The sequence below is a fragment of the Oryzias latipes genome, chromosome 16 (assembly GCF_002234675.1).
Source record: "Oryzias latipes chromosome 16, ASM223467v1".
NCBI classification, from domain to species: domain Eukaryota; kingdom Metazoa; phylum Chordata; class Actinopteri; order Beloniformes; family Adrianichthyidae; genus Oryzias; species Oryzias latipes.
Window position 1 is genome coordinate 18,227,259 of NC_019874.2, and position 19,142 is coordinate 18,246,400.

At 39.8% G+C, this 19,142-nt stretch overlaps 2 protein-coding genes across 2 annotated transcripts; one reads left to right on the plus strand and one right to left on the minus strand.

The window, feature by feature from the left end:
• Positions 1 to 540: 540 nt before the first annotated feature.
• LOC101174620 (uncharacterized protein C1orf43 homolog) lies at positions 541 to 3,622 on the plus strand. Its single transcript, XM_004078140.4, has 7 exons — positions 541 to 795; positions 1,596 to 1,697; positions 1,778 to 1,877; positions 1,956 to 2,009; positions 2,120 to 2,286; positions 3,221 to 3,279; positions 3,397 to 3,622. The coding sequence occupies exons 1-7, from the start codon at positions 745 to 747 to the stop codon at positions 3,608 to 3,610; spliced, it is 747 nt and encodes a 248-aa protein (XP_004078188.1). The 5' UTR covers positions 541 to 744; the 3' UTR covers positions 3,611 to 3,622.
• A 1,692-nt stretch (positions 3,623 to 5,314) lies between these two features.
• tuft1 (tuftelin 1) lies at positions 5,315 to 15,982 on the minus strand. Its single transcript, XM_004077890.2, has 12 exons — positions 15,813 to 15,982; positions 10,521 to 10,598; positions 9,723 to 9,824; positions 9,538 to 9,624; positions 8,272 to 8,322; positions 8,063 to 8,149; positions 7,372 to 7,482; positions 7,056 to 7,279; positions 6,735 to 6,840; positions 6,566 to 6,649; positions 6,282 to 6,376; positions 5,315 to 6,103 (listed from the first exon to the last, which is right to left on the minus strand). The coding sequence occupies exons 1-12, from the start codon at positions 15,870 to 15,872 to the stop codon at positions 6,031 to 6,033; spliced, it is 1,158 nt and encodes a 385-aa protein (XP_004077938.1). The 5' UTR covers positions 15,873 to 15,982; the 3' UTR covers positions 5,315 to 6,030.
• Positions 15,983 to 19,142: the final 3,160 nt, after the last annotated feature.

Here is a 19,142-nt window from a genome sequence, read left to right on the forward strand (position 1 = left end):
AAAAGTCCTAAAAAACTATGGGGAAGTTTGGGAAATTCGAAAACATGTTCAAAAAGGTGGCAGTCTATGTAAAACTATGGCTTTAGGTATATTCACTTCGTACACTTTTAAAACAAATAATAAATGAAAAGTTATATCACTTCTGTAAATAAACAATGATTAAAACACAACAATTTATTGTTGAAATGTTGGACTAAAGCAAAGTGTGAACATATTTTGCTCTCAATAGTTTTTGGGGGCAGTCAGTTCAGGGTGCCTTTGGCTATTTATTTTATTTCATTGTACTGCATTTTATTTTATTGCTGCTCCTAACCGACATCATCTAAAGATCCAGAAAACGTTTAACTTTTCAACCTTCCATTTTATCTAAAAATTATTATCAAATAAAAGTAGTTTACTAAAATTATTTTTTTTCTTTTAAAACTATTGGTCGTTTAATGGGAGTGCATTTTTGTATTTTATTTTATTTAAAATTTCTATTTTAATCCTTTCGCAAAGAGAGTTACGTCAACCCGGTCGTGCCAGTCACGTGACCATCACGGAAGTCAGGAGTGCAAACCAGACAACAGCAAGCACATCAAACTTTCCTGTTTCCCCCCCCCCCCCTTTCTTTTCGTTCCACGACAGTTTATTATGTTTTTAAAGAGACTACTTAAATGACAGAACACGTTTCTCGACCACCATTCTCCGGTCCCCCTACCAGGTGTAAACTTTAGCCTGTTGTTTTCGTGAACTCTGAAGAAAATGGGGGACAACGGCGTTAACGTTGTTCTCGTTATGGCTTACGGAAGTCTGGTGAGTGAGTCTGCACACTGTTTGCAGTGTTGATCGCATGTTTGTGTTGACCGTGTGTTTTAGCCCCTTATCCTCCCTTATATGTATTCTTTTTTATTCAGAAAAGGCTAATTGAGACTGTGTTTGTGCCATTAAACACACAATATGTAATTACTGCGACAATTTCTGGATGTTGTCAAGACTCCAAATGTCATCAAAAAGTCACTTATAAATTCAAATATATTTTTTTACTTTTGGATGTGTTTATATCATGTACCTTCATTTAGCAGCTCTGTCTGCAGGCAAGGAATCATTGGAGTCATGAGAGGACATTGCTCAGACAACCAACCTTGACACCTGATTTTAGGGTCAAAATGGTCCCAGAGTACAAGTGACCTCACTGTCACACACAAGCCAGTATAACATTTTTCCCCCAGCATTTCACTCAAAGCAAGCATTAAAAGCCACACTCCAACTCTACAAGCAGAGTGTCAAGCTGGGATTACCCATTGGATCTCAGTTAGGAGTATTTGGTATAACCCAACTATAGATTTGAAAAATCTCAGTTTTAGGGGGAGACACTCAACCATCAGGCCACTAAGCTAGACGTGAAAATATAGATTCAAAATAAAAATAATCATGTTTTTCGTGATCATTGCACATTTACTGCTCTGTTCTGGTGACCTGTTAGTGTGCCCCCACCCTGGGATAGGCTCCAGCAACCCCTTGAACCCAAAAGGGAAAACGGATGGATGGATGGATGGATTGTACTTTCAGAAATACAGCAGTACACAATTTCTCTTTCTTATTTTCTTTTTTAGATTTTTCTATTGCTCTTCGTGTTTGTTAAAAGACAAGTTATGCGACTCGCCATGAAGTCTAGAAGAGGACCACACGCTCCCATCGGCCACAATGTTCCCAAGGTAACAGGCGCCGTAGCTCAGTAGTATGTGTTCCTTTTTTCAAGTCTTGTTTTCCTAACTTAAGTGAGTCTGTGTTGCAGAAGTGGAAACAAGAAATCGAAGCCAAACTGACCCAAGTGCAGAAAATCCACTTTGAGCCTCGCCTGTTGTCTCCAGGCGATGATCGGCTAAACCAGCCTGGTAATATGAGAGAACAGGTGCAGAATGCCTCCATAACATTTATGGGTATACATGCTCAGTGATTGGTCCGTGTTGCAGCTTCTTATGACTACCTGTATAGGATGAAAGCACTGGATGCCATCAGAGACACGGGTGAGGTAGCCTCTCTCTGTCAGCCGAGTTGCATGTTTTTTTTTTTTTTTTATTATTATTGGTGCTAAATATCTACCATCCATCCATCACGTCATTATTACTGTTACCAGATTTCCCTTTCCGGGAACTGGGTGGTGCATCCACCGCTGTGACTGGAAAAAGCTTCCGGACGTGGCTGTTGAACATCCGGAACTCCCACTGCATGTTCAGGGACAGACAGAGCACGCTTATTGACACAGTGCTGGATGGCTACACAAAAGCACGACACGGGGCAGAGGTGAGAGACTCTTCGTGTGTTCTTTATGCTTACAGCAGACTCTCAATAAGTCTGTGGTTCCAATTGAAGAAAATTGAATTTTTCTTCCTTTTCACTCATCCTTAAACTTTTCTTCATCCATGTATAAACTTTAAAATCGTTTTTAGCATTTTTTTTAATTTAGAAAAGCAAAAAAAAAATCAGTTTATTTTTACAATTTTTTTTGTTTTTCTTGACAATTCCCTCATCATCAGCTACAGCCCATTTAAATATCTTGGCACTTTTAGAAATGTTTCTTTTTTTTTTTTGCTGCGTTTCCATTTCTCTCGGCCTTAATGGAGTTCTGTGAGCACAGACATTTTTAGATCCTTCCAGAGGACCTGGACATGTTTTGTATTCATACTCTTCGTAGCAAAGCGTGTCTGTATTTTCTTGACACTTTTCCCGAGAATTGGTTTCTTTTTAGAAATATATCGCTTTGCTTTAGACTGAAAACATAGAAGTAATCTTAAGAAGTTCCACACCCACCTTCTCTATTTTGATGTTCTTTTGAGGGAAAAGCATCCCAACAGACAGATGCTGTTATCACCGCATTCTCCTGCAGTTAATATGCTCAGGAAGATGACATCTTTTATTAGGATAACATTCAATTATGGTTGCAATTCCTTCTCTGGACTCCATGAAATACTAGATATCACACAGACATGTACATTCCTCGTTTCTCAATAAATTCTATTTGGCTTAGGTAGACTCTGATCCAGTTGTACAAGCAGCAGAGAAATCCCTGAAGACTACAAATGCATATCAGTTTTCATAAACAAAAAAGCACTATTAAGTTTGTGTTGTGGAGATTTGTGTGTAGTAAAAGTTCAGCTGTTTACCACCAAGCCTGGGAAGAATGCTTTCTGAAATCTGTGCAGAATGAGTGTTGATGTTTTGTTTTTTTTGTCTTCAGGCTTTTGGTGAAGAGGAATTTTTAAAATACCAGGAGGCTCTTGTCGAACTGGCTTCTATGTACGTAAACAACCTTTCTTTGTACCCGTTCTTTTGCTGTTTTGGTTTTGTTTTGAATTCTCTAACAGGAAATGAATTATTGAGTTTGAGCAGTCTCCTCCTCTGCGCGTTCCTCAGTGTGAAGTCTGGCGGCAGCTCCACTGCGAGTCAGCTCCACCAGTCTGCAGCTGCAGACCTGTCCAGCCCCTCTGAGCCTCCAGGCGCCTCGGTGTCTCCGGACCAAACTGCCTACCTCACGTCTTCTTTGCAGCAGCGCAGCAAGAAGCCCAGACACTTCCTGGAGCTGAAGAACTTTAAAGACAACTACAACACGCTGGATAATATTGCATAATGCATGATCAGAGAAAATAGTGCCAGTGACGAGTGCCTGTACAGGACCATGTCACCTTTGCCTGATAGAAAACAAAAAAATGTTGCCTTCCTATCTTAACATGCACTGCCTGCTCCACTCATGTGTATCAGCTCACTCTTTCTGTGTAACTTTAATTATTTTGCATTATTGCATGTTTAAATTCTATATTGGGGTGATACAACATAAGGAGGGTTGATTTGACCAAAAAAAAAGTAAAGCTATGAGGCTATGCAATGGAATAAGACAATCAGTACCTATATCACAATATCACAATATAAAGGCATTTGCACACACGTGTTGAATATTTTGTTTAAAAGTGAACAGAGTTTTTAGCAAATATAAAAAGCTGTTTCACACATAAAAGATATTCCTGTTTATGTACATTTTTTATGATAAATTTGGGTGCTTCTGTTACAAAAGCTCTAATTATTTTCAGGAACTGGTGATTTTATTTTATTTTAATTAGTTCCATGTGTATTTGTTACTTTAGTGCAATGTAACTTTAACCGATGAGTATTTTAGTTCATGAACGTGCTCTTAGGTTTGAGGTGTGGCCTCAGGTGAGTTTATTTTATTTTATTAAGGGTATTCTATTGGTTGTGTTTGATACATGTTCATATATGACATTTAGCATTTTCTTTAATGTGTTTCTTATTAAAATTGTCATGTCAAAACATAAGCAAAAGCTTTTGCATTCACAAAAACTGCCTATAGTGTTTTTATGCACCTGATCAGTATAATAAAGAATATACTCAATATGCTTTTTGGTACTTTTCTAGTTGTAAAAGTGTTTTTGTGTTTACTCATTAGTATAGCTCATTAACCCTTGTGCTATCTTAGATGACCCCACCCTTACATTGACGTGTTCTCCCTAGCATGATAAAGGTGGAAAGATTTCATGTAATCCATGGACACCAGTGAAGATCACAAATCATTGAAGAAAAAAGGTTCAGCGCACTGGCTAGTGCAGAGGTGGGCACTGAGGGCCGCATTCCTGCATGTTTTCCAGCATACCCTGCTCTGGCACGTTCTAATTGGCTGGACACACCTGAACCAGGTAATCAGCCATGAGTAGGGCAAGACTATCTGGAAATCATGCAGACACACCGGCCCTCGAGGCCTGGAATTGCCCACCCCTGGTCTAGTGGGTCTAGATGACCCAACTCCCAATGTTAAAGGATATAAGGATAGCAGAAAGGTTAAAATATAATGTAATGGTTCATTGTGTGATATGATGCTGCTTATGAGTACACTTGTAGTACCAGTTAGGCCCAGGAGAGGTCCTCATTTTCAAGCTTTTAACCCCATGACAACTAAAATATTTCCCAGCTATTAAAAATTAAATCAGTATTGTTTTTGCTTTCAAGTAGATGTTGCATGGACCCTTGTGCTATCCTATGCACTTTAACGTTGGGAGTTGGGTCATTTGGGTCTAAATGAAGAAAAAAGGTTCAGAGCACTATCTAGTGGGTCTACTAGATAGTGCTCTGAACCTTTTTTCTTCAATGATTTGTGATCTTCATTGGTGTCTATGGATTACATGAAATCTTTCCACCTTTATCATGGTAGGAATAACACGTCATAGTAAGGGTGGGGTCATCTAAGATAGCACAAGGGTTAAAGCAGATGTGGTTTGATGCATATTTGCATCAATGGGGTTAAGCAAAGTCTCATAGAGCCACGTTAATTCAAAGCCTTTTATTCAGAAAAGCACAAACGCATATTACAGATTAGCCTTTTTACAAGCGTCTCTATCAAACAGTTGACAGGTTATTAAAATAAATAAATAAAACACAGGGAAGTTAAAAAATTAAAACACCGCATCACAAACAACAAAACATCTGTACAAAAGCAAAATGATGGGGAATTGAAGTCTAGAGGTGCTGAGAAGGCTAAAACACAAATGCACTATCTTTCATTTGAGTGTCTAAAGTGCCTTTTTTTTAGTTCAATCACTAATGAAACAAAATCCAAATAGTTTTTAATATAGTCAACAGCTACTTTTCAAAGCACAATATCATAGGCACAACAACTGCAGTCATGGGTGAGTAACTATTAAAACACAAAATTCAGGACCAGTTAGCATGTTTTGTTGTCATGACACCACTTCATCTTCATTACATTGATGCTACATTACTTTATGAGGCTGTGAACTTGTAAAACGATAAAGATGCAGTTTTCATACGACATCATAAATGCTAAACGGGTCACCAAACCAGAGCAAGGAAAAGGAGGTCAATTGAAAATTGAAAGTTAGTGAAGTTGCAGCTGCAGTATTGGAAGGCTCAGCTCTGATCTCCTTATAGGTCAGTCTGTTGTCAGCAGAGCTGCTGTCTAAATTCTGCAGTCAGGTGGTGTGTAAGTGCTCCTCTGTCCTTCTCCTCTTTTCTTTCCATCCTTCATGACTTGATCTCGATGACTTTGATGAAAGGGAGCGGTTTGTTGGAGGAGGTGGACAGCTTCAGTGGCTTACTGTTGGAAAAACAAAGACACTTTGAAGTATAAAATATGTCAGAAATTACCGCAAGATCTTTTTTTTTAACCAAAAATTAATTTTAGCCATTTACAAAAAACAATTAATGACATTTTTGCAAGCTGTATTTTGCAACATTTGCAGTGGAAATGTTGGAGTGAAGGCAAAACTGGCTACCTGTAAACAATCTGGGGGTTGCGCTCCGATGAATGGTAGGATTTTGGCCTTTGTCCTCCCAGAAAGTAGTCCACCTGGTCATGCATTTCTCGATTCTGAGAATTCAAGATGATTTAAAGAATTAAATTAACATTAAAAAGGCAGAATTAATTTCAGGAACAACACAATCTTTGCAAAGATCCGGCCAAACAAAGCTGCTTTTGCTGATTTTTCTTTTAAAAAGCGTCTGCTTTTTCAAAGTTCCTGAGACATTTTGAGGAAAGGAAATAGAGTGCAGTTCTCACCTCGGCTTCCAAAAACGCCACTTTCTCCTCCAAGTCTTTGATCACGCGGTCCCGCTCCTGAAGCACCATGCGCGAGTTCTGGAGCTGAAGACAGACAAACACAGAGTAAGCCTTGTGAAAATATGAGCATGGAGATGAGGTTCTAGATTCTCACACATGTGCGTCTCACCTGTTCAATCATGTGTCTGACTTTCCTCTGTTGGCTTTTCAGCATATCATCCAGATGGTGGATCTTTTCTTTGAGAATAGCGACCTCTTTCTCCAACTGTTCAGACCTAAGAAGAACACCCAGAGAGTTGCAGCACTTTGAGTTGCAGCACTATAAAGACCCACTCCAATGAAAATTGTGTTTTTGTTGGTTTTAACATGTTTTTTATTTTATTTTAGCGAAATTATATTTTTCATTATAATTAAAAGGGAACACTGGGAACACTTTTAAAATAGTTCCAAAGATAGACGGACGGTCTTTAATGTGATATTTGACGCTAACCTTTGCTCCCCTTTGTGGCCATCTTCTCTGATCCTCCGCAGCTCCTTCAGTTCGTTCTCACGGCGTTGGAATTCCTCCCTGAGGGTGGCGCTCTCCTGCTCCATTCCTCCCAGAAGCCTCTGGAGCTCTTCGATGCGCAAGTCCTTCTGATCGCCTGCTTCCTCTGCACTCCTCAACTTCTTCTCCTGCTCACTGAGACGTTTTTTAAGCTGGTAGCCCTCAGCCTGGAACAGACGCAGTTCAGTTTCAATGTGGCCTTTGGTTTGGTTTAACTGTAAAATGATGAGTGGAATGCAGAATACAACCCATGCCTCACCTGGAGTTTCTCTTTCTCCTCCAGATGTTTTTTCTCTGCATCCTGCAGCTGAGCATATAAGCGCTTGCTGACCTCTCTCAGGTTGTCTCTCTCCGCTTCGTCGTCTACATCCTGCAACGTTCGGAAGGAATCGTCAAGACCACATAATCCAAATATTTTACTATGAGGTAATGAAAATCCATGCAACACTCGGCTCTGTGGGTTTCACTGTCATAACGAAAACAGGCGTGTTAGTGTGCGTCACTGGAAAAGTTGGCTGTTGACCAGAGACTCCCTCCTTTTTCTGCAACACCTCTGGTATGCAGGCGAGCTGCACCGTGAGTCACCACTACAACCACAAGTGTCTCACAAGTGCTGTAAGCAAGTAAGCAAACATACACAACTGTGTTGTTTTTGCTGACGTGTGTTACGAGAGGACGACAACAAAAATATTACGGGATTTGAAGAGGAAAGCCAACAAAAAAAGCAGGGAAGGAAACCCAATGTGTTGGAATAGCTCCTCTATGCATTTTTATGCATCCTGGGAGGGGCATTTCATCCTTTCATTCTATTAAAGTCTCTTTATTTTCCCACATAACCTTGTTTGAGTTTACAAGGGATTTTTTCTGCGTTTCTGTCAACTACATCACTAACCAAAAAGGCTCAGACATTTAGAAGAAACACAATCGTGTTTCAGATTCTCAGTGCTGACCTGCGTGTTGGCTCTGGCCGATTCTTTGGGGACGGACGAGGAGCTCTTTCTGAAAGGAATGCTGACCTTCCACCCGTTTGTGTGCGGCTGGAAAGAGAAAAGGAGGAAGTTAGCATGGAATGATGGAGACCAGAAAGTCTGGAAACTACAAGCAGAGAGGATGTGGCGCTAACAATGAAAAAAAGAAGAGAACAAATGAGTTTTTCTACCTTGCTTTTAGCTGCCATCTGCTCCCTCAGGGTTTTCAGGCAATACCTCACCTGCAAGAAAGAAAGGAATGCTGTCCGTTAATAACATTAAGAGGAGAGGTTTGGGTGTTTTGGATTTTGAATGTGGCCTTTTCATGATGAACTACTGAGGTGACACAGTAATAATAGCAATTAACCCTTAAAACCACACCCCGCCTTCAATTTCTCAGAGTCAGCAACAATGTGTTTATGCCGTCATTTCAGAGGTATTTATTACAGACTAAATATGTGTTAAAGTTCATTTTAATAGGTTAAACTTTCTAGGTTCAAGATCTTTTGCCAAATAAATCCCATTTTAGAACAAAATCTAATGAAAATACATTTTCAAACCATTTCCAGGTCAGACTTCAAGCTTTTCTAGCATCTTATTATAGCTAATGTTGTTTTTTATTTATGAAAAATAACTTTTAACTTTGGGCTATCATTTAAGAGGCTTGAATAGTAAAAGTTTTATTCTTTGGGGAATTTAAGTAGAAAATTGTATCAAGTTAGTTTTCATAAATAGTTCCAAGGGTTTTAATCTTGTAAAGACAAACTGAAGTTTTCAGGATCATCTTAAGGGAAGCGGAAAAATCAGATTGTAAATTAAAAAAATGGAACACATTGCAAACATGAAGAAAATATTGTATATAAAAAAACAGATAAACTAGCAAATTTGAAACAAATATATTTGAAACTTAAAAAAATATAGAAAACGTGAAAAATATTGAAGTTTTGAAAAATAAAATTGTAAATTTGAAAAAACATATTTTAAACTTCAAAGAAATATTTAATATAGGGAAAAAAACATGTACATTGGAAACTTGAATTTAAAAAGGAGAGATGACACAGGAGCCTCAAACAACAAACACTTTTTTGGGGCAGAAATGATGTCCCCATAACCTCTATCACCTGATGCCAATCATGTCCCCGTAACAAATGGGCTCGAAGCCCCACCCCCATGTAAAATTAAGATTTATTTATTTATTTCAAGTTTTACATTTTTTCTCATTTAAAATATATATTTCTCAAATTTACAATTGAATTTTTTAATATTTCCTTCAAGTTTATGATGTGTACTTTTAAGTTTAAAACCTGTTTTCAAATGTTCAAATCATTTTTTTATTTCAAATTTACCATCTGATTTTCCCTTCACTTTAAACTGATTCTCATTAGACCCCATACAACTCAATCACATAAACAAACATGTAAACATATGCATCTGCTTCAGATGATATCCAAACTGACCTCCTGTATCTGTGAGACTTCGTCTGACAGCATCTTCAGGTTCTGCTGTTGGTTCTGCTGCTCTTGTCTGCGAGCCTCCAGATACACCTGGAACAAGGAAGAACATCAGGAATGCACACCTGTTGAGCAGACAAATACAAAAAAAAAAAAAAGGAGGTTGCCATTACAGAAACAGTCACACCCACCTTTATGGTCTCCACCTGCTCCTCTGTGGACTTCACAGGCTCTGCGCTCAGAGTCGGCCGCTCACTGGCTGGCTGCACCACTGCAAAAGCTCGCCCGACTGGCTGCAGACCAGAAAGCAGGAAGTGAAAAACATTTTCCAGCGATCGTACGCAAATGTACCCCCGAGGGAAAATATTAGGGGAGTCGTTTCTGATCAGTGTTGTAACACAGCAGCCAGCAGAACATCTGTTTATGATCCTCGTAAAATCTGACTGGAATGTCTTCAGCGCTGACGCAAATGAAACGCTGGAACGTCAGAACAGGGAACATGCAGTCTTCTTACGAGCACATTTACCCTGTACTCATGTGACAGACTGAGAGCCATGATCAGCAGGAGGCCAAGAAAGATACAACCAAATCGCCATGGAAACTGACCAATAAACTTTTGGTGCTTTTTTTTTGGAAGGGTGGACAGACTTGGCAGAAGCAAATGCAGAAGGAGAAGAAGAGGGGAGGAGGGATTACGCAACGCCTCCATTCTGTGTGTCCCACTGGTCTTGGTGGAACAATGAAGGTCTTTAGAAGTTTTAAGTGTGTGGTAACCACAACAGCGAGAAGCAGATGGCAGCTCCAGCAGAGGATATCTAAGTGAGTGTGCAGGAATGCTGGGAGCTCTGTCTATGATAAACGTCATGGAACTAATTAGGATTCAGAGGGCTAAAGAAAGTTGGTCCTTTTTTTCCAACTCGGATAAACAAAAGTCAAAGGAAAAGTTCCATCCAAAACGTCAGCCTGGTTTCCCTCAGAGGACCTCTTACCTTGTCCCGGTGCTGCTCCGAGCTCCGAGCCGCCTCGCTCTGGTCGTGGAGTGTGAGCCGCAGTCGCCTGCACCCCTCCTGAAAGTCAGACGGAGATGAAGTGAGCGCTCAAAGAGGCCGTTATGTGATGGAGAGCCTGCTCAGGGACTATTTTGAGGAGGAGAAGGAAAAAGAGGAGGGCAGACTGAGTCACACTCGCCGAGGACCCGGGAGGAGAGACGGGGGGGGCGGTACCCTGCGAGAGACTCGCACTATAGGCAAAAGTTTTTTCGCTACAGCAGACAGACTCTGATTTCAACTGTTTGCTGTAGACGTCAGGGGGATTTAGGCAGAAGCCCTCCAGATGCTCACAGCCAATCGTAGCGAGAGGCTGGATTTTCTGGGAAAGTGGGCAGAAGGTCCTCTGTTGAGTAAGAGAAAATATTTCCATGGCAGCAAATCCACACAGTCGCCATAAACTGTCACGATGAAAGACAGCAGATTCAGTTTAAGGTGAAAAATCAACATTAAGCCTCACAACTAATGCTTTTCCCACCAAAAAAACAAAACAAAAAAGAAACAGTATTGGGTCAATATAAAACACTTTTATTCCATCCTAACTTTCTTAGACAGTTGACTGCAGTCATTCAAAACAGCCCCTTTAATAGTTAAAGGTTGAAAGCAGGATGCCACTGGGTGTGGGTCCTCCAGCTCACAGTAGCCCCCCAACTGTGTCAGGGGTAAGTATGCGGAAGAAAGGGGGGAGGAGGTGGGAAACATTGCATAACTCATTGCAGTTAACATAACTTGTGTTTATTTTCTCCCGAATAGATCTAGTCTCCTCCCTATGTCAGCACTGAAACTACATACAAATGTTTGTCAGACACACACACACACACACAGACACACATGCTCAGACTAATCAGTCATTTATTATAACTAGCTAGTTAAAACTTTGATAAAGAACAAACGCTGATTTTTTGTTGAGAAAGAGTCGGCTAGGAACAGTAAGGAATGCCTTTCCTTCTTTATCCGTTAATAAATAACTTCCACTTTTCTTTTTTCTGACCTGCGGCGTATCAAATCTACGCTCATTTAACACAATGCCTCAAACTTGATCATATAAGGAGCGTCATATGAGGAGACGCTTCACGCACAGCATAATACATGGCAAACATCTCATTTCTCACAGTTGTCCTGTGATAAAAGTGGGTTCCTCCAGGCTTTCCCACACTTTCATAATGACCCCTTATCTCAGTTCAGTCACAACAGCCTTATGTGGGAAGAAATGAAACTTCATCTGTTTAACTGACACTTAGCTGTTCCCTCAAACCCCTTTATCTGTCGAAGCTTTATTTACCACAACAGAAGATAGTGTTTTGTTGGAGATTTGGGCTTTAATTTGTCAGTTTTAGCTCAACTGTTGCTCCCATTTAGTTTAACTAGTTACTGTATGACCAGTTTACATCTATTTAAAATTCAAATTATGAGAACTGGTGACTCTTCTTTGGTCTTAAATGATGTATATTTTTAGAAATTGTTGGGGGAAATGGAAAAAAATATGTACCAGTAGTTTAAACCTGTGAAACTGTTGGTCAGAAAAACAATTTAGTCTGGCAGGGCGGAAATGAAGCCAGCCTTAAAGGGAAGCTGAAGCACGAGATCCTCTGTTATCTGTGCCGGAACTGAAGAGATGAAAGCAAAAAGCAGAGAGAGGCAGACGGACTTGGAAAGGACAGGATCAAATGAAGAACCAACCTCCTAGATGAGACTTAGTCCAAGTTCAACAAACAGAGCGGAGAGACACAAAAGGAGAAGTTTCTCTTAAATAAAGTGCTTTCGGGTTAACAGGACACCACCGTTGGGACAGGAACAGTGGGTGGGAGCGGGGGCGTTGTTGAGAAGGAATTTCTCATTGTAAAAACCTTTCCGGACTCTCACACATAAACAGGGTTTCTCCTAATCTAGACTCCAAAATGTTTACGCTCCAGCCTCACCGTCTGCTTTCTCTTTCACATCCAAAAATGCTCACTATCCCATCATCAAACACAATCTGTGAAACACTAACCCCTGGGAAGGCAGACAAAAGGTCAGGATGTTCACGTGCGCACATGCACAGGTACACAAGGCAGAAAAACAACCACACGGTGACCCGAGGTACAGATTACAGTCTACCTGACGGCAGAAACATGAAACCGAGCTCACACACAGAGTCCACACAGCTGGGTGCACCACAATGGACACAGAGATCGGGCTGTACGGACAGCCTGAAAGGATGTGAGGACGCTTTTGTTTCTGACTGTAAATCATCTTTCCAGAAATATGCTGAGAGCCGAGTTGCTACTGGGTGAAAAGAAATCAATAAAGAGAAGTTTTTGAATTTGCTGTGATCTGAGCTCCTGTGGAGTCCTGAGCCGTGAGAGCCTAGATTAATAAAAGATGTCTTTGCGCCTGCAGGTGACGCACCTGCACACCGGATTCCGCTCGAGCTTCTGTGCACATATCATCTGTTAAAATAATAATAATAATAATAATAATGTTGTCTCCTGCTTTGTCATTCTCACACTGCACACATGTCATGCTTGACTTCTGACCAACAAACCTCGGGCACTGTGGCTCTCGGATGACGGGTGCGTGGAACAGCTCGGCTGCTGCAGCGCCTACAGTGCGATTTCAGGTTTTTCATTTCAGGTTCCCACGTTAAAACCGCATTTATTTGTTAAACGGGATGTGCCAAACCTCCTGACCACATCACACAACACCATTTCCAAATAAATTCAGTTTAAGACTCACTTATCAGGAGATATCAGATTAACAGCAAAACTAAAACAGTCATTACCGGCCTTTCTGTTGAAAAAGCCATCTCCCTTCTGCTCAATGAGGTCAGCATAAATGTTTGGCTCCTTACAACTTAATTGTAGATAAAACTGCATATAGGTTGGCAATTAGAAGCTCTAACATCTAAGTTAATATGTAAATATATCATTTTTAGAAAGAAAAAAACAACAAAATCAGCCTCACTTTTCATTCTAGTAGTCATTTATTGTACTTGGCCACTACAATAAATGCCAAAGTGACAGTCCCACACTGCATTATTTATTTTCTCTGGCAGAGAAACTGCTGTTGAGGTGACACATTCCTGCCTGGTGGAATTTGCCGTCCAGAAACTCTAAACAGCTGTGTCAAAGGTTAAGAAGGCTCGAAAGGTGAAAGGTGCAATGAGGTGTGACACTGGCTGTTTGCGTGCCATTTATTATTGTGTGACAACTGTATTAGGAAGCAGTCCGCTTGAAACCCTGTTCAATGGAACTGAGTCATTAAGATGGCGCTTGCATAGCGAGTCCAAAGTGCCATGTCTTTCACTGGCGAGCGTGCCGTGGCTCATCCCAGTTATTCTTTAAGATTTACCGATCTTTCAGTTCACGTCTGGCCCGTTCCCAGCCAGTGACGTCAGGTCAGACTCCCCCTCGCAGACGATGAGGTAATGCAGGGGGGCAAGAGTGAACTGAAGTGTCTGACTGGTAAACTGTCATGATTTCAAAAGAGTCTTCATAGAGAGGAAAACTAAACAAAAAACATCTGAAGTTTAAGAGTTTTATCAATTGACTGACTTCCAAAATGAGAAATAGTGTTTTTGTTTTATTCAAGCCATTTTCATGTTAGAAACATTTCTTCCTCACAGGTGTTCTCACAAGCCCCCATGACTATTTAAGGCTTTGTTTAAGCTCTAAAGTCCACACGCTCATTCTATTATTTAAATACATACTGGAGATACTTTGACTGCCGTGTTTACAGAGAAATATCAGATATGTAAATCCTCCAGGCGGGGAGGAATATTCTTCCCTACAAGGTTTTACTTTGGCAAAGACAGCTTGTTGGTCTGTGGCTCGTCAATGCAAACTCGCCAGCTAAACAGTAATAAACGCTGGATAAAACGCAGCCTGAGCAAACAGAGTTTACTGCCTGACGACACGCTCATCAGCACTTTATCAGTCAGTCAGGAATGTGAAGGGCTCTGCCCTTTGCCCAGTGCCCTTTTTTTTCTGCCATGAAATGCAGAAAGTGACATTAACGCCTCAACTTTCTAGACAAATACTTAGAATGACCCTTCACCTTTGATCCTTGAAACGGTGATATTTTATTAGAAGAGTTTCACTGTAAGTGATTGGAGGTTAATGAGTGGCAGGTTCAGAGCTCAGCAGGAGGCCTTGGAGGTGCGGAGAAAGTGACCTGTTGCTCTGCAACCTCATAAACTATACAAAGCAGCTTTTTCATACAAGATGAATGACTAAACCATTGCTACCTCAGTAAAAAAATTGTCTATTTAAGTATATGTATACTTAGTCTATACTAAAAGTAAGGCAGCGCTTGAAGTTTCCTTTTAAATACTATCTATAAGTTGTAAACTTAAAAATGTTCCAATTTAAGACATATTCAGTTTGTACATTTCTTTCACAACCCATAGTAGAATATAAGCTATATACTCAAATGTGCGTACTCAAATAAACTTCAAGTGTACTACTTTTTGCTAAGACCAATCCAGAGTGCAGAAAAGTCGACTTGCAGTTCCATTTCAAACATGACAACTAATTAAAGTGGATTTTCTTCAGACATTTTTCAATGTACTTAAAGTGGAAAGCCTTTTCAGCATTTATCTGATATCATTTGTCAAAAATCTTACTTCTTAACTGGCATAAATAAAAAAAGCATGGTTATTATCTTAAGACAAACAGTCGTATGGATTTCAGAATGGGCAATTGAATGAAATAACTAGATAATTAGCAATCAGAAAATACTAATAAGTACATACTTTTCTAGTAACTTGTAAGACTGTTAAATGCATAATGTATTAGTTACCTACTGAAAGCCCAAATACATGCAAGTTGAAGCCATTTTTTCTCTCTTTAAAAGCTCAAGTAAACTAATTGAATACGTAGAATTACTAGTATTTTAAAAAAAAACTGTTTTGGTTGTTTTTATCGTTTCAAACTGAACAGGTGGTGCAGAAAGCGCGCAGCAGCTGCGGTCTGTCACTAGTCCCAGTGTAAGTCCTGAAGTGATGGCTGCAGAACAGAAGCACTGTGACAGACACAGATGTTACCTGCGCTAATTCTGCGCCTGTGCTCGGGGCTGAGGGCGCGGATAATACTTTAATTACTCCAAAGCCACAGATTTCAGCAGATCAACCCAGAAAACCCCACAATCTATTAGCTTTTTATCATTCAAACAACAGAGGAAAGAGGAAAGAAATAGTGTGGATCAGGTGTTGCGCTTCCATTATTGACGTCATGTGGAATGTAAATCCGCGCTTACCACATATTCTTGGTTCCTCACGTCCTCAAAGGTGCACAGACTTCTCGTCATCCCGTTCATCTTGAATGCTGCACCACAATAAATAAACGAACCGCTAGGAATGAAGGCCTCTTGCCGCCGCTGCTCCCTGTGAGTTCTCTGCCTCTCGATCGTAACTTCTCACCTCCTCACAGACTGAAGGGGGAGTGGCTGAGTGAAGCACCAAGCCCCGCCCACAAACTGCCCAAAGCTGCCAAATAGGGAGCTAGGGAAACTGGGGAGGAGACTGAAGCGGCTTGAAGGGATTTGTGGAACCAAAACTTCCAGAACATTCTACCACTACTTTATGCTGCAGATAGATATGGAGAGTGCATTTATTAGACATCATTGTTGGTAACTTGCTTTTGTCTTAACTAGAACTTATTTTTGGCTAAATTGTCTTTACTGCAGTAATGAAGCCAAATAGGCAGTTTTTATCTCAATTAGAGATTTTAAAGTCCCACTCAGATCCTCTTGCAGTGCACTTTTATTTATGATTGTGACAGTTTGAGCCAAATTTAAAAAACAAAACAAAATCTTGTGTCTTTTTCTAGGACGTAGTTTCTGCAGAGCGGCAGTAGTTCATTAGAAATTTGCACATTTCTGGGCGGAGCTGTTGACGCAGAGTAACCCCGTCCTTGCTTCCCGACATCCTTCGGAATTAAGCTCTTTTTCAAACAGCATTTATTTCGTCTGCTCCCGATTCACAACAACTTAAAGAAATCCTCAGAAATGCAATTTTTTTTAGCTTAATTGCTTTAATAGAATGTCCTCCAGCATCAGAATAATGCAACAAGAACATGTTAAAAACACCAGTGGAGTGGATAGGTTTTTAAGAACGATAGCCTACATTTAAAATGTGCTTGTCTTTTATTTTGAGTCGTCCAGCAAATAGAAAAGTTAAAAAAATTAGCATTTAAAAAAGTAAATTTGACTACTTTCATTATTTTTCTAAATAAAAAGGTTTGTGATTTTGTGTATTAACCTATTTTCTGATCTGTCCGTAAAATATGATCTCCAAAAATCTTGTTGCAATTGGAAATGCATTTTATGGAAATAGCCCACTTGACTTCTTGTTATTGTAATAGGAGGAATGCAAAGATCATGTTTTTAATTGATTGGTTGTTGGTCATATTCGAGCATCTAACTTGCCTAACTCAGTTGAGGTCATTTAAACAAGCTTCATGGTGCGTAATTTAATTCATGTACTGTTGCAAATACAAATGTGGTCATTATTTCAGGTTTTACCTCTAAACACATTTAGGATAAACCCAACAAATGTACAGTTTATTATTCGTTTATTTTTCCAAGTGTTCCTGCTGTTTCCTAGTCTGGACATAGTGTTCCCAAAAAAGTTTGTGGCCACACTAAGGGAACATGACAGGACTACAAAGTAACAAAGCCAGCGGTCCTCTGCTGGCGCGTAGCTGACTTCAGCAGCTGATCCAGACCTCGGCACAAGATCCAAACAAGATAAAGACTTTCAGGATTAATTAGTTGCAAACAACAGCTCAGAGTGGTGCACAGGGGGTGATCCTAAATGGGTTTAAAGCAGTAGACTCACACAAAAAAAGAACAAGAACAAGACTCCCATTTGCTTTGGGATCATCACTGGTTTCTCGGTAAAGATAATGATTTATTTAATTTGTAAGCCTTTTAAATTTAACAGATCACCAAACAAGACTTTCGTTAAACTTTACATCAGTGGATGTTGACTTGAAATTGTTCATTTATCTCATGACACGAGACTCCTCCGTGTGCACACAGTCAAACCCTCAATACACCTCCACCTTGCTGTTGTGGTTTTTCTTTTTTGAAGCATCCCACGGATGAAGCAACCATCCGAGCCATAATGAATGTGTTTTCCTCTGTCCACATTCAGACACACTGATCCACAGATTAGACAGCAGACTGTTGCGAGCATCCATATTTCTATGCATCCTTGTTTGTTACAGAGCGCGCTGAATGAGTCAGAAACCTGCTATGCACGTCTGTCTTTTCACTCAATGCATTTTCAGTTGGGGATTAGAAGGACAGAGAAACACAAAACAACTTTTATGTAACCTAAATAACCCTTTTTATTTTCTTTGAATGTTTTACATTTAGGTTTATGCCTTTTTTTGTCACTGTAAAAACAGATTTATGAGAGCAACCAGGTGGATGTTAAGTAGTTAAATAAAAGCAACGGCTAATACAGCTTGTTAAAGGCTTTAGATAAAATGTCAGTTGTAAATTGTTTTGAATGTGGCACGGTCTGACCCATAAACGGGAAAAACATGCAGAAAATTTAAAAAAAAAAAATTGATCATCAGAATTTGTGATGAGATTTAAGATCAGAAAAATGAGTGTGAGACCCCACATCATATTTCCTGCTTTTCATTCCCTCTAAGTTTGTAGTTCTCTCCTTCAATATTGAGGTTGTCAGATTTTTTTTATCTAGCTCTGAAGGCTGAAGACTAACTTTCAGAACAACAAAAAAAAAACAGATTGAATGCTTTATTGTTCATAAGATTGAGTGTTAATGTTTCCTTGATGTATTTGAATGCAAATTGCATAATCTAATCTTAGAATTACTGTCATACCATCAGGATTTCATGAGCAAAACTTTCATGCAGTTCATCATAGGGACTGGTATGTGTTTCATTGACGTAAGAGAATGATGACAGCATTGCTTCCCAGTCCGCAGCACAGCAGTTTCATAGATGATTTTATTCCGTCTGAACCTAAAAGGCCTGTATTTCTTCATGTGGAGTCCCTGATGGCAGAGAAGACTTTTATTACACCTACACAATAGCAGCCATGCATAGCTAAAGCATTAGGATTTCAAAACTGAACACACACCCAGCTCTTTGCAGATCAACTGTCAGGAAATCTGTAATATGAAAATGAATCCCTCCCATGGAAAATATGCTCATTTGTATCTTATAAACTAGCAAAACAGGAACTCTACTAAACACGTTGACAGTACACAGGTTTGGTTACAGCAGCTGAGAGTCATGGGAACACGCTTCAAAAGGGTCTGGTTCTACAGAAAGTAATGCAGGCTGCTTATGGGAACAAATATCTGCCAAACACTTTTTCTTTCAGCTTTTAGCTCCAGGTATAGGACGAAGACAAACATTGAGGAATCAGGATTGTTTGCACAATATTATATTTTTACAAAACTGTCTGTTTTGGCTTGGAGATTTAGGAATTGATTTAAAAGTTACAAACTTTAGCAACTTATTCACCTTCAGGGCATCACTTTTTAATGAACTAATTTTCTTGAGCTTGTTCTCCATTTTTGGAAAAGCAACAGCAGTAAATGGAAAT

What these genes read in the sequence shown, in the direction of transcription:
- LOC101174620 (XM_004078140.4), top strand. Translation starts at nt 745, where the DNA reads ATGGGGGACAACGGCGTTAACGTTGTTCTCGTTATGGCTTACGGAAGT. An exon ending in GGATGCCATCAGAGACACGG is followed by an intron (nt 2,010 to 2,119) that starts GTGAGGTAGCCT and finishes TACTGTTACCAG; the next exon opens with ATTTCCCTTTCCGGGAACTG. An exon ending in AAGCACGACACGGGGCAGAG is followed by an intron (nt 2,287 to 3,220) that starts GTGAGAGACTCT and finishes TTTTGTCTTCAG; the next exon opens with GCTTTTGGTGAAGAGGAATT.
- tuft1 (XM_004077890.2), bottom strand. Translation starts at nt 15,872, where the DNA reads ATGAACGGGATGACGAGAAGTCTGTGCACCTTTGAGGACGTGAGGAAC. An exon ending in CGGAGCAGCACCGGGACAAG is followed by an intron (nt 9,825 to 10,520) that starts GTAAGAGGTCCT and finishes TCTGGTCTGCAG; the next exon opens with CCAGTCGGGCGAGCTTTTGC. An exon ending in AGATGGCAGCTAAAAGCAAG is followed by an intron (nt 8,150 to 8,271) that starts GTAGAAAAACTC and finishes TTCTCTTTCCAG; the next exon opens with CCGCACACAAACGGGTGGAA.